The following is a 15,253-nucleotide window of genomic DNA, read 5'->3' as shown; positions in this document are numbered from 1 at the left end:
TATTCATTTATTCACAACATACTATAGCAGAGTGAAAATGTAATTTCCCTTCCCTTTACTTAAAATGAGTATGTTCGAACATTAAAAAGCTCAGGATGGTACATCCTAGCGAGAGGAATTGTTGGCGCAGTTATCCTATACCAACAGGCTGTCAAAAGCGAAACAACAGCTGTACATGTGGCCTGAGAGGTCTTTATTGTCACATCAAGTTTACCTGAATGGACAAGCTGCAAGAGGCCAAAAGAGGGACCTGAGCTATCAGTCCAAATCCTCCATTAACCTGAAGTCTGTTGACAAGAGTCACATGACATGGCTCATGTGTCACATTCCACTTCATCAGGGCCAAATCCCGTCTCACCTTTGTGCTCTCGCTACCGTCACATTGTTAAATTTCGCAGTCCCAAAACACAAACACATAGCAGCAGTGTCACATTTGGTGTACAAACAACATTTAACTTAAAAATCAATGCTTAACTTTTTAACTGATGTGATTAGCCTTGCTATAGTGAACAGCTCCCGTGGCTCAGTCCACTGCTATCAAGGCAAATAGAGACCTTTTCTTTAGGGAACAGAGTGGTGGGGTGATAATAGAAAAAAAACAGTGAGCGTGAACAAGCTTTTCTCTTTTTAACCAGAGGAGCAGGGAGAACAATTGTCCAAACCCTGCAGCCGCAACTGACAGGCAATAAAGTTTGGTCATTTAGGACTGTGGTACTAGGAAACAGCAATTCACAATTGTGTGTATGTGTGTGTAGCACTCGCAACAACCCCCCACTGTTACCACTGTGTCCTTCAACTGAGCATTTCTCAGGTATGTGCAAATTTTATGAGCTTCCAGATAGACCCTCAAGCAGGCTAAGTGCCATTTTTAAACAAACTAGTAAAGCTTACAGGCCGCATTTATCGCCTCTTACATTTACGATAAATCATGGAAACAGCTAAATCATGAAGCTTTTCCATATGGGGATCACAGCTACAAAGCCACCAAAGAACTGAAGTATGTGGTTCTTAGCTCACACTACATAAAACGGTGATCTAAAATTTAACAACAGGTTAAGTCAACGCCATTGAAAGTGGTACACAGGATGCATAAAATAAAATACTTACTACAGGTCAGAAAATTAATCAAATGGACCAAATTTTGGAAAAGAAATACATGTCGTGAAAGTTAAAACGATGACACAATATTTGTCACATCAACACTTCAGCTCAAGTGACAATTGGAGTGTGAGAGGTGTGTTTTGCTTGTTCTTTGGCCAATTTGTGCTTTTGGTCATGGCAAAACTAAAACAAAGTGTGAAGATAACCGTATAACCAGAAATGGTACTTATTGTGATAAACAGAATGGAATGTACGCACAAAATCACCTGAGATTTAAATTAGCAGAACACTAAAATCTGGTACAGAGCCTGCTTACCTTGCGTCTAATATTTTTTGTGCATGGTCCCTGACAAATAAACAGACACAAGTGTTTAAGTCTAAATATGAGGAGACTCTCCTTGTAATCCACAACACTATCATAAAATTTTTTTTAAAAAAAATCACTTTTTTTTAAATGTTGACCATTATTCACAGTCCTATGTAAGACAGGCACACATATGTTTTTTATTTTATTATAATGCATTCTAACACATTATTAAACACTAGCAAGAAGTGGCTAACAATACAAGTAATGTGGATTTCATTTATTCCGCTCATAAAACACTCAAAAAATATCCCAAAAATCGCCATCAACGTGTTATGTACAGTACATGCTGTTAGAATATATGTAATATAGTAACAGGCACATTCATAATACCATGTAATATTTACCATATTCTGGTCATTTTAAGCATTACGGCGGCGCATCACAACGTTCGGTATTACAACTACTACTTATCATGGCAGACTTCATGAGAGCCAACAACGACTACTTTGAGACAAATGAATATCAGAACCTTATGTTATTGCAGACCTGGGCATTCTGCGGCCCGTGGGCCACATCCGGCCCTTTGTGCGTCCCTGTTCGGCTCGCGTGAGGCCAATCATAAATTACAAAATAAATTTTAAAAAGTATCTATATCGAGTGTGCAATACAACGGTGTTGCTTTTGTTTTGAAAAGCGTTATTTGTATTACTTCCGTGTGGACGTATGTGCGTGTGTGATTGTGAGTGAATGTGAACAGCAGCAATCACAAATTACAAAATACATTTTATCAATCAATCAATGTTTATTTATATAGCCCTAAATCACAAGTGTCTCAAAGGGCTGCACAAGCCACAACGACATCCTCTGTACAGAGCCCACATAAGGACAATTTTAAAAAACATCTATGTCGTGCGTGCAATACAACTGTGCTGCTTTTATTTTGAAAATTGTTATTTATGGGCGTATGTCCGGGTGTAACCTATGAGTGAAGGTGCACAGCGACAAGTGATGCACGGTTACCACCGAGATGTCAGCTCACGCTAAAAAAAGAAAAGTTGATGACGAATGGCGTGTTTCCAACAAGACATGGACTGCCAAGTATTTCTTTACAGAAATGAAAGGTAAAGCCGTGTGCTTAATTTGTGGTACACAGGTTGCTGTGTTTAAAGAATATAATTTGAATCGCCACTACACGACGAAGCACGAGGAAAAATACCGTAATCTGTCTGATGAAGAGCGCGCAAGGGAGGCTGATGCGTTGATAGTAAAACTGCAAACCCAACAAGGACTTTTTGCCATATTTCACACCCACAGAGATGCAGCTGTCAGGACAAGTTTCGTCATTCCTCACGAAATCGCCAGAAAAAGTAAGGCGTTTTCTGACGGAGAGTTTATTAAGGAGTGCTTATTGGACTCTGTTGCGCTGACATGCCCCGAAACTTGGAGCTTTAGCTGAAGAACAGAACGGCCGACTTTGACTGTTTTTCGCTGGCTTTGGATGAGAGATGCGATGTACGTGACACCACCCAGCTGCTCAACTTCTTACGTGGGATAACTACAGACTTTCAAATCACGGAGTAGCTGGCAGCCATGCAGTCAATTAAAGAAACAACCACAGGTAATGACTTGTTCACATAGGTAAATGCGTGTTTGGACATGTTAGGACTGAAATGGGACAAGCTGGCAGGTGTGACAACAGAATGTTGTCCAAATCTGACGGGGAAAAATGTTGGACTTTTAAAGAGGATGCAGGATAAACTTTAAATTAACCCTGTGCAGAAATTTAAATTTTTGCATTGTGTTATACATCAGAAAGTGTAGTGTAAGACAGTGTTAAAAATAAAACCATCTGCTTTTGTATAAAGTTAAGTTAGGTTAAATGAAAGTATTATTATTATTATTAATTATTAATATTATTATTATTATTTATCTTACGGTATATCAAAAATAATATTGAGCAAAATGTAATTGAAATATTGTCGATGCGGCCCTCCAGCAGTGTTCGGGTTGCTCATGCGGCCCCCGGGAAAAATTAATTGCCCACCCCTGTGTTATTGAGTCTAAAAATATACAGAGGATGAGCTACAAGTAGTAGAAGCTGGGTGCTATGCATCTCATGCTATAGTGCAGGGGTGTCAAACTCAAATACAGAGTGGGCCAAAATTTAAAACTGAACAAAGCTGCGGGCCAAGGTTGAACAAATTAACCTTTTAATAGGGACCCAAACAAGTTTTGCATTGAATATTGAACAAGCAAGGCTTGTATAACTTTATAGTGACATGCAAAATCGAGTTTCAAATAATAATAATAATAATTATAAAATATCAATGGCATATCAAATACAATTTAAATAAAAATTGAATGCCTCTTTTCTATTTGCAGCCTTCTGAGGTAAATATCAACATTATCTTTTTCCACAGGCTAATAAATTAGAAAATAAAATAACAATGTATAAAACAACCATTCAGGACTTTAAACTGCTCAGTTTGCAACACACTGACTTAATCTGATGTGCCCAAGCCAGATACCTGACATATTTTCTTGGATGCTAGTTCATTAATGTCGGGGCTCAGGCTTTGAGCTGAGGCATCTTCCATTATCGAACAAAGTTGTTCATCAGTCATTATACCTCATAGTCCACCCAGACCACAGTCTTGGGGGCGTGCTTTAAAGGCACTGCGTTTATTGTCCTCCACGAGCTGTTGTCACGTCTGCTTTTCATCCATTCCAACAACGTGCCAGCCCGATCACAAAATACGTGCGGCTTCAGCACGCACACACACGTGAATGCAATGCATACTTGGCCAACAGCGATACAGGTTACACTGACGGTGCCCGTATAAAAAACTTTAACACTGTTAGAAATATGCGTCACACTGTGAATCCACACCAAACAAGAATGACAAACACATTTCGGGAGAATATCCGCACCGTAACACAACATAAACACAACAGAACAAATACCCAGAATCCCATGCAGCCCTAACTCTTCGGGGATGGGTTGGGGGGGCGGGGTTTGGTGGTAGCGGGGGTGTATATTGCAGCCCGGAACAGTTAGGGCTGCATGGAATTCTGGGTATTTGTTTTGTTGTGTTAATGTTGTGTTACGGTGCGGATATTCTCCCGAAATGGGTTTGTCATTCTTGTTTGGTGTGGATTCACAGTGTGGCGCATATTTCTAACAGTGTTAAAGTTATTTATACGAGCACCATCAGTGTAACCTGTATCGCTGTTGGCCAAGTATGCTTTGCATTCCCGTGTGTTCATGCTGAAGCTGCACATATTTTGTGACTGGGCCAGCATTCGCTGGACTGGGTGAAAAGCGGACGGGACGACTTTTGGGAGGGGCACTGAAATTTGAGAGTCTACCAGGAGGGTTGGCAAGTATGGGAATGCGGTGTTACAGCGGCACTGCCGCTGAATATAATCGGCGGGCCAGCTCTACTGTTAATTTGATATCGCCTCAAGGGCCAAGTGAAATTACACCGCGGGCCAGAGTTTGACACCCATGCTATAGTGGAACACTAAGCATGATGTAGCTATTGACAAGTGCTGGACAAGGAATAAAAACAACAAACATAATAAAACAATCACTTACTGTACAATGTCCACTGTCGCTCGAATGCCGACTGGTGGGACTTTTATATATTTCAATACAAGAATAGTGTTCCCTGTTTAGCTGCCCAAATAATCATGATCTTCACTCCAGTGGTGAAAAAAAAAGTGGGCGTAAACAACTGTCTTTTTGTGTCTTTCTCGCAATGTCTTCTGGTCAAAATTTAATTTCAAAGTTGTTTAACATCTCGGTTTTTGGCCACAACCTTCTACTATACAAATGAGAGGCATGATTTATAATCTAGGATTAACTTTTACCAATTTAAGAGGCGATATTGGCTCAATAGCTGCCTAAGCTAGTTACCTCTCTGTGATCAAGGCGCCGCTGAAAGTAATTCCTCTGCGTTAGCCCTTACAATAACAATATTGCTAATACGTGGCAGGCCACAGCAAGTAATGGACTATTGTTGGCGGTTTTTGAATGTTTTTTAAGAGGGCTTTACATGTGAAATAGATGACTCCTATTAGCTACATTGTTAGCTGTCTAGTACGAATCGTGTATTACAAATTAGAATGCATACAAAAGACAAAAATGTGTGTTCTTGTCTCACATAGGAATTGTGAATGATAGGCAACATTTTAACAGGTAAAAAATGTTAACACACAACAGTAAACTTTACACTTGTATGACAGTTAAGAATGCTAGAAAGCATCAGAAGCAGAAAGTTGTGTTTTTTTCCATTTAACCCTTGTATGGCTGCTAAAAATGTTAAAAGGTGTCATACCCAAGTACTTTAATATAGCGATTAACTTATGTTTACATTTATGTGACTGTTAAGAATTGAAGGTGTCAAACAAATGTAGTTTTGTATAGCATTAACGAGGGATGGAATGGTTTATAAAAAATGTGTACCCTTTTGTTGACCTGACTCAGTTTGGAGCACGTGTGTCGTTCAAATCATAGGTTTTTTTTCTAGGACTGTCGAAGTTAAGACATTAACTCATGCGATCAATCACAAAAAAATAATTTCATCATTTATGTAATTTTTTTTTTGCGTACATGCTACCTTACTTAAATCGCGGATGGTTACCTGAAAGGTGGAGCAGGTTGTTATACTGTCAATGATCAGGTCAATGATACGTTAGTGCTAAGATGAGAGAAGAGACTACGACTGGCAAATTCCACTTCAAAATACACCCCGACAAAACTTTGGATAAAACTGTTGCCAAGTTTTAAACAAATAAATTCCGTGCATTCAAGTAAAACTTTAAAAAAAATGTTCCTGTATGGTAATGACCAACAACGGGCATTTTTTTAAAGTTCACATTTCCTCCACACCTGAGTAAAAAATGTCTATCTTTGCGAGTGGATAATGTATATGTCTGTTCATTTTGTCCACGCTAGATAAAACAACCACAGATGACTGGCATATAACACCTCTGTTTACCAATATAGTGATATAATAGATGTGTCAGCGCATAGGAGTCGTCTCACAGATGGAACACCTGCTGCAACCCATCCTGGGAGTATCAAAAGCACAGAACTTTAGACCAAACATTAATAAAGTTGTTGCCAAGAATCAAGCCTAGAAGAAAGTGCATGGAAAGGAACCCCTTGGAATTGAGATACTGCATCTCAAGGGGCTATCCCAAATTAATTGAAATTGAAGGAAGCACCCAATGTAGGCAGCTATGCAACTACATGACATAATTGATTTTTATAAAAAAATAAATACAAATCGTGGCGGATTATTAGCGTATATGGTATTCTGGGGTGTTAAAAAGAACAATGTACACCAAACAGATAAACCATGATCACAAACCATGATAAGATCTGAATTGTGGATTTTGTGAACTATTTCACACCAAACGTTAACTTCTTTTAACACTTGTATGACTGTTAGAAATGTTAAAAGGGGTCAAATCCAGGTAGGTTTCTCTACAGTGGTACCTCAACTTAAGAGTGCCCCAACTTAAGAGTGTTTTGAGGTAAGATCTGTCTCTCAACTAATTGTTATGCTTCAAGTTGCAAGTAAAAAATCTGAGTTATAAGCATCCCCGCCATTAGTTGGCATAGCAAATACCACAGTTCAGGTCCTACCAGCCAAGGACGTTACAATAATACTTAAACAGCAAACATTTATCCATAAAAATATATAGACGCTGCTGATGATGTGTTTGACAGAGAAACAGCTAGAAGAAGACACTGTAGAAGTCCACTCTCCAAGGTAAATACTGTACATTATTACTACATTACTTCATAAAATTACTGAAGTTGTTTGTAGTACAATATATTGTATTGTTGGATGTTACATGTTACAATTGTGCTGTTTTGGGGGCGGGCAAGCACCAATAAATTGATTTCAATTCATTTCAATGGGCGGCGTTGATTTCAGATACTAGTGTTTTGAGTTGAGAGCTCTGTTACAGAACCAATTAAGCTTGTAAATTGAGTAACTAGTCTAGCGGTTAATTTATTGCACTGTCTGACTGTTAAGGACATTACAAAGTGTCAAACAAATACAGTTTGATACAGCAATGTACTTATTTTTACACATTATATGGGAACATTCAAAATATGAACCAATTTAAGTACAACCTAGTTGAAATAGAATGGTTCGATCTATAAGGTTTTGTACCATTTACAAACAAGCTGTAACGTCTACGTTAAGTCACGTGACAAGCCATGCAATCACTGCTAAATGTTTCTCTTCTGCCTCATTACATTGAATAGGGAATTTAGCGTTACAAATACCTGAGATATACAAAAAAAAGATGGAAATGCATTGCCGGTTGAGAAAATACATTAACATAAAACCGGTAAAAGTGGCTATAAGATTCTTGGCTTGTTGGGGAGAGGAGAAGGAGGAGGAGGTGGAGGACAGAGCATCCCACAACTCTGCCTGAAGCTTCTCTCTCCTACCCCCTTAAATTAGGAGTGCAGCATTGAGGAGAGCGCATTCCAATAGAACAATTCCACCAGCGACCAGGGTGCAATAACATGAAAGCCCAGTCCTGTGAATAGGGGTCATCTGCTCTTTAGCTTTGGGGAGGTGGTCTCCTGGACAGCGCCTAACCTTTCAAATGTGCTGCTCCCTCATTACCACACCAATGGGCATGTCCCTCTTCCAAACAGAGTCTTTTTTGCCTCTACCACAGCTGCCTTGAATGCAACACATGATGTGCAAATTAATCAAAATAAATCATAATCTACTGATTCTTTTAGGAACATAAACTCAGATTGTGCAGCAAACCTAAATGCCAGATCATGAAACATCATCAAACACTTTCACATTTTATACTCACTTGCGATTGTAAGACGGGCCCTCTGGCTCAGGATTGCCCCATACTTGTTTTGGGCAAGGCAGTGATAGAAGCCTTCATCTGATTTGTCTCCTCTTTTGCTCTCCACCTCCGAAATATAAAGGGAGCTGTTGGAGAGCAGGTACACACGCTCATTCTCCACCACTTTCACTCCATTTTTGAGCCACCGGACATCAATCGGCATCTCTCCGTGCACCTGACAGTCCAAAATGACAGCATCTTTGCGCATGACTGTAACATCATGGGGCTCCTTGATGAAAAATAATTCACTGAAGCAGAAAACACCTTTGAAAAGAGAAGAAAGAGTAAGAAACTGGAAAATACAAAGAAGCAATGCATTCATAGGATGTGCATACTTTTTCACAATTGACAATACATTTGCCCCCTCTTCAGTGATGATGATGATGTTGTTGACTTTATTAAAATACAAAATACCTAAATCATCATAAGAAAATCCTAGCCAGGTGTCCATATGCAATTATTTGAAATATGTACAACACTATTTCTGCCACTCTACTCTAATCAACACATTTCAAGGCTGAACATAAATCAACTCAGGATAATGTGAACATGTGCAGCCTGATGTTTGTTTACATACAGTTGCTGAGTTAGCTAGCATTACCAAATGGCTTGAATTCTATTTTAAACAGTTAGTAAAATAATTACCTTAGTCAATATACTGTAACTGAATTTGATAATAGAAAAATAGTGTTAGCTAACTGTGGGCTAATAGAGTTTTTAAGTTAGCAAACACGTACGTTTACATTATGATGCGTTCAAATGCAAACAGAGATTTAATTAACAGCACGTTTGAGGTGTTAGTCATGTTATGTGCTCAGTCGTGAATATCAATAAACATACAAACGTAATATTAATGGAATGTCTCGTCTTAAGAGATTAAAACGTCCCCAAGTTTAATTTTCAGTAAAACTAATGCCAAAGTCGCCAGCAATCCCTTGAACTAACCCTCCTGTGTTGTCGCCTCGACTCTGGTCATGTGGTGACTAAAATACCTTAAAAATCCTAAAATAAGGGAAAAAAGGGCCGTCAACTTACCTGAGAATGGAAGAAAAACGACAAAGAACAGCAACCGCTGATATAATTTTCTTTTTACAAGCGCCATTTACTTAAATTGTGCGAACATGCTAACTAGTGTGTCATAGCGGTTTCCTCCACAAGGACTGCGTTGCTACTGAGGTGCCGGGCTGGTTTGGAGAGCTGCGGGAGATAGTGGCCCTCCTACGGACTGATCACTCTCATTAATCACTGCTCAGCGATTGGAGTTGGAAGTTCCTAAAGTATGGTGCCATCTAGTGGTAGACTTGGAACATGGCACGTAATCTACTCTCTACTCCAGTGTGACCATGTATCTCACTCTATGTACACACTCCATTTATATACAGCTTTCCCTAAATAAATACATATTTTCACAAAGATTGCAATTTTTAAAACAATTTATGGTTCATGTTGAACATGCCTAGCAATATTTGCAATGAGTAACCTGATGTAGTTCCACATGTATGCTCAAAAGGGAGTAAGGAGAAGAGAGTATCAAAAGCACAGAACGTTAGACCAAACATTGATGGTAAATGGGTTATACTTGTATAGAACTTTTCTACCTTCAAGGTACTCAAAGCACTTTGACACAATTTCCACATTCACACACTGATGGTGGGAGCTGCCATGAAAGGCAGCTAACCACAACCCATCAGGAGCAAAGGTGAAGTGTCTTGCTCAAGGACACAACGGACGTGACTAGGTTGGTAGAAGCTGGGGATTGAACCAGGAACCCTCAGGTTTCTGGCACGGCCACTCTACCAATCGCGCCACGCTGTCCCAATAGAAGCTTCAGAAGCTTAATGAAGAATCAAGCCTAGAAGAAAGTGCATGGAAGGGAACCCCTTGGAATTGAGATACTGCATCTCACGGGGCTATCCCAAATACATTGAAATTGAAGGAAGCACCAAATGTAGGCAGCTCTGTAACTACATGACATAATTGGTTTTTATATAAAAAAAAAAAAAATAATGGCAGATTATTGGCGTATATGGTATTCTGGGGTGTTAAAAAGAACAATGTACACCAAACGGTTAAACCATGATCACAAACCATGATATGATCTGAATTGTGGATTTTGTGAACTATTTCACACCAAACGTTAACTTCTTTTTACACTTGTATGACTGTCAGAAATGTTAAAAGGGGTCAAATCCAGGTAAGTTTCTATACAGTGGTACCTCAACTCATATTGTACCATATGTCCCGGCAAGAAATCTGCGTTCAAAGAACTTCGTCTTATTGGTGATTCCCAGAGACCAAAAAAAGTCTGCGGGCTATAGAGCGTTTTCTATTCGGGCTCCAGTACTATGGAATGCCCTCCCGGTAACAATTAGAGATGCTACCTCAGTAGAAGCATTTAAGTCCTATCTTAAAACTCATTTGTATACTCAAGCCTTTAAATCAGTGGTTCTTAACCTGGGTTCGATCGAACCCTAGGGGTCCGATGAGTCTGCCTCAGGGGTTCAGCGGAGGTCAAAACACACCCGACTCATCGTGTAAAAAGAAACTTCTCCCTATCGGCGTATTACGGATACGGCAACAGCTGACTGATTTGCAGGTGTGTAATTTGTTGTGAGTTTATGCACTGTGTGCACAGGTCCGGTGGCCATGGATGAAGTGCTGGCTGTCCAGAGTCGGGACCCGGGGTGGACCGCTCGCCTGTGCATCGGTTGGGGACATCTCTGCGCTGCTGACCCGTCTCCGCTCGGGATGGTTTACTGCTGGCCCCACTGTGGACTGGACTCTCACTATTGTGTTAGATCCACTATGGACTGGACTTTCACTAATATGTTAGATCCACTATGGACTGGACTTTCACAATATTATGTCAGACCCACTCGACATCCATTGCTTTCGGTCTCCCCTAAGGGGGGGGGGGGGGGGGTTACCCACATATACGGTCCTCTCCAAGGTTTCTCATAGTCATTCACATCAACGTCCCACTGGGGTGAGTTTTCCTTGCCCTTATGTGGGCTCTGTACCGCGGATGTCGTTGTGGCTTGTGCAGCCCTTTGAGACACTTAATAACAATAATAATAACTGGGTATTATATAGCGCTTTTCTAAGTACCCAAAGTCGCTTTACATGTAGAACCCATCATTCACACCTGGTGGTGGTAAGCTACTTTCATAGCCACAGCTGCCCTGGGGTAGACTGACGGAAGCGTGGCTGCAATTTGCGCCAACGGCCCCTCCGACCACCACCTATCATTCATCATTCAATTCACCGGTGTGAGTGGCACCGGTGAACACTTGTGATTTAGAGCTATTAAAATAAACATTGATTGATTGATTGATTGATTGATTGAAGAGTGCCCCAACTTAAGAGTGTTTTGAGATGAGAGCTGTCTCTCAACTAATTGCTGTGCTTCAAGTTTCAAGCAAAAAATCTGAGTTATAAGCATTCCCGCCATTAGTTGACGTAGCAAATACCACAGTTCGGGTCCTACTCGCTAGCATTAGCTTGAGTCGATAATGCCAGCCAAGGACGTTACAATAATATTTAAACAGCAAACATTTATCCATAAAAATATCCAGACTCTGCTGATGGTGTTTGACAAAGAAACAGCTAAGAAGAAGACACTGTCGAAGTCCACTCTCCAAGGTAAATACTGTACATTATTATTACATTACTTCATAAAATTACTGAAGTTGTGTGTAGTGCATTATATTGTATTGTTTATATAACATATATCTTATCTAAAAGTTAGTTTTACTTTATAAAAGGCATACATGTTACAATTGTGCTGTTTTGGGGGCGGGCAAGCACCAATGCATTGATTTCAATGAGTAACCTGATGTAGTTCCACATGTATGCTCAAAAAGGAGTAAGAAGAAGCAGACTTTATTCAATGCCACCTCTTCTTAGTGTCTCAGTAATTATAATTTTAAAAGCAAAGAAGAAAAACAAACAGAAATAACAATAGATATTGACGATTTAGGAAAAAAATAAATAATGCATGATGGATGCAGGTGTAAATTTACATATACTGTATAATGAATTAATGTATAATGAATGAATGAATACAGGAATATATGACATCACACACTGTGGTTGGAGGGTTGTTTTTCTATAACCTACAATATGGATTAAACAAATTGCATATTTTGCGGTTTGGATAGTAATTGTAGCATACGCTTATATTAGTTTCCCCACATCTCTAAACAATAATTACAATATGGTAACACCAGTAAACAATATAATGGGTTTTTTTAAAATCCATAACCTGTTTTGACCTTCTCGACATATACTGTAGCTATATTTATCTCATGTCATCATCTGTTATCACATAGAAAAATGTTAATCATAACAATGATAATGATGATTTACATACACAATTGCCATCAAATATTCCCTGCAAATGTATGTTTCGTGATGCGCTTTTTGACACATTTTGCAATAGAGACTTTAGCACTGCTAAGAGCTAACCGATAACACTTTCAGCTAAACCTTTCACTTTCCTTTATCAATGCGAGCAAAGCTGGATTGATAAAAGCAGATCCCTCAATACCACAGCCCAACTGCACACCAAATGGTCTCCACCGACTATTGAGGGGGAGAAAAACACAATGGAAATGAGCTTGTTCTTTAAAAAGCTGGGCCCTTGCAATTACAAGGAAGCATTAATAGGAACAGGACATCTGCCCAGTCAATGTCAATATTGATCCCATGTCCATCACTTATTGTGGCCAGGGATCAAACCCCTCCTCTTTTTGTGGAGCTTTTATTTAGCAGCCCAGCTGTGATAGATGTGCTTATACATAAAGAATACAAGCAATAACATGCACTACTCACTTTTAGGTTAAAATAGACTTAGACTTAGACACACTTTAGTGATCCACAAGGGAAATTGTTCAAAAATGACCACAACAATAACACTGATTTGCACTGACAATGTCACCAATGCATGCTATTTGTAAAGTTTGTGAGAGGAATATTGCAATTTTGACAAGTTCCTGCATATTTTGTTGTCAGTGAGTATACATAAATTCTGCACACTTTACCTCGCAATGAGCTGCAGGCCGCCTTGCCTACATAACGTGGGAAAGTGAGGGCCTGTCCATATTCATGATGAGTCAACCCCTTCCTAGGGTGTCTAATTAATCACCTGGAAATACAGTGTGGCACAGTTTGTGGGTGGAGCCGTGATCGGCCCGCGTGTGGTCCCTCTCTAAGGGGGACAGATCAATGAAGTAAAAGTTATTATCAAGTTATGAATGCTGCCAGGATTGGAAGGTGGGGGTGAAGGGTGGGCCGGACACCGCCTGCCAGCAGGGTTGACCCGCAACCCCCCAGCCCCACCCCCGCTGACCTCAGCAGTGTCCAAAAGGTCGGCCTGAATCGTGTGACCGGTCCACTGACCCCTGTGGTGGGTGGGAGGCGGGTTTTAGAACCACATCAAGGGGAAGGCGTTGTTGGGGTTGGGGCTGAGGGGGGTAAGGGAGCTGAAGCACACACAAAAAAGCTCCCATACAGCATGGAGCTAGAAGATTCTGAACCACAGAGTGTGATCGAGCCCTTTGTACTTTTGGTCATCAAGCATTCAGGAGAAATGACAGCTTGCATGGAATATCATTATTGTGAGATAACCATACAGTCATCCATCCATCCAATATTCTACTGTTTGTTCCTTAAATCAATGATAAAATGTAAGGAATCCTATTTGGAAACTTTGATGGTTGTTAAAATGAACTCTGCATGCCTCATCTTTTCATTATTAGAAATATCATAATTATATAACATGTATATTGAAATACGAATTGGGGCCCTAACCAGAATTTTATCTGGAGTACCCCTCATTACAAACATTTTTGACACTTTATTCATGGGATTTTTGTACTTTATAAGTCAAACTTGAATTTAATTTGATGCATGGTTTGTGCAAAGATGAATTCAAGGGGAATAAATTGTTCATGTTTTTTGTGCAAAATAACACATTTAGCATATTTATACTAGGGGCATCCTGACACTACTTTTTCACTTTCAATACGATACTGATATTGTTTTTAGTACTGGCCCATACCGATATTAATTTGATACCATATCAGCACATATAGTATCATTTTACATTACGTTGTAGTGTGGAATATCAGTAAAAGGTATGATAAAGTGAAATTACTCAATCATAGAACAATGTTAGATATGGAAAACCCCTAATCTAAACGTCTAGAATGGACTTATGCTGTCTTTAAATTTAAGTGTAGAGGTAATAGTTGTTTTTTTTAAACCGAGTTGTCAAATTAATTCATGAAGTTAGGTTCCTGTTACAGTAAATTGAATGACGTGGATATGTTTGTTGCTGGATGCTTGCGAATACGTTCCTGCCTTGGAGACTTAAAGAAGAGAGAAATAATATGCAATTATAACTACTTAATACTTGTTTATATTGACAATCGTGGTGTTTTAGACAGCAATATTTTCTATGAAAGACACTTAATAAGTATGTCTAGCTTGTGTGTTTAGCTGTTGTGTAGCTACTAGTTTCAAGTAGCCTATAGCCTACCGTGTATACCTTTTTTAAAGTGACTTCAAGACCTTTATCAAGACCTTTACACGATTAAGTGCTCTGAAGGACTGCTTGTATCGGACATTATACATGCAAGCAAATACCATCCGGTCCTTTTTTTTTTTTTTGCTGATACCTGACCTATATGCAATATCATATCAATATATATTTTTTAATTAATACAAAAATTAGCATACCTTCTTGTCAAGTTTGACCTGCGATAGAACCCATTAAGTTTGCATTACGTGACTAACGCTCGGTGCCATGAGATCATTGATAGTGTTCAGGGAAATTTGCCATTAAATGCAAATTTAGTGACTGAGCAGGAAAGGCCTAGGAATATGTTTGCGGTAAAATTTCATATGAAACGCCCTATCATTAATTAGATGGTATTTAAAAAA

General features: G+C 39.4%; 1 protein-coding gene across 1 annotated transcript in view; it reads right to left on the bottom strand.

The window, feature by feature from the left end:
* Positions 1-9,410, bottom strand: part of prtga (protogenin homolog a (Gallus gallus)) — a 65,450-nt gene extending 56,040 nt beyond the window's left edge. Inside the window, exons 1-2 of the mRNA XM_061964111.2 lie at positions 9,344-9,410; positions 8,270-8,572 (exon numbers count right to left, since the gene is read on the bottom strand). Coding sequence (XP_061820095.1) covers positions 8,270-8,572; positions 9,344-9,410 — 370 coding nt within the window. The remainder of the gene's footprint in view (positions 1-8,269; positions 8,573-9,343) is intronic.
* Between the last annotated feature and the right edge of the window lie 5,843 nt (positions 9,411-15,253).

This window comes from Nerophis lumbriciformis, linkage group LG06 (assembly GCF_033978685.3).
Source record: "Nerophis lumbriciformis linkage group LG06, RoL_Nlum_v2.1, whole genome shotgun sequence".
In the NCBI taxonomy this organism is placed as follows: Eukaryota; Metazoa; Chordata; class Actinopteri; order Syngnathiformes; family Syngnathidae; genus Nerophis; species Nerophis lumbriciformis.
The sequence above is the reverse complement of the archived record's forward strand: the minus strand, read 5'-3'. Positions and strand labels throughout refer to the sequence as shown.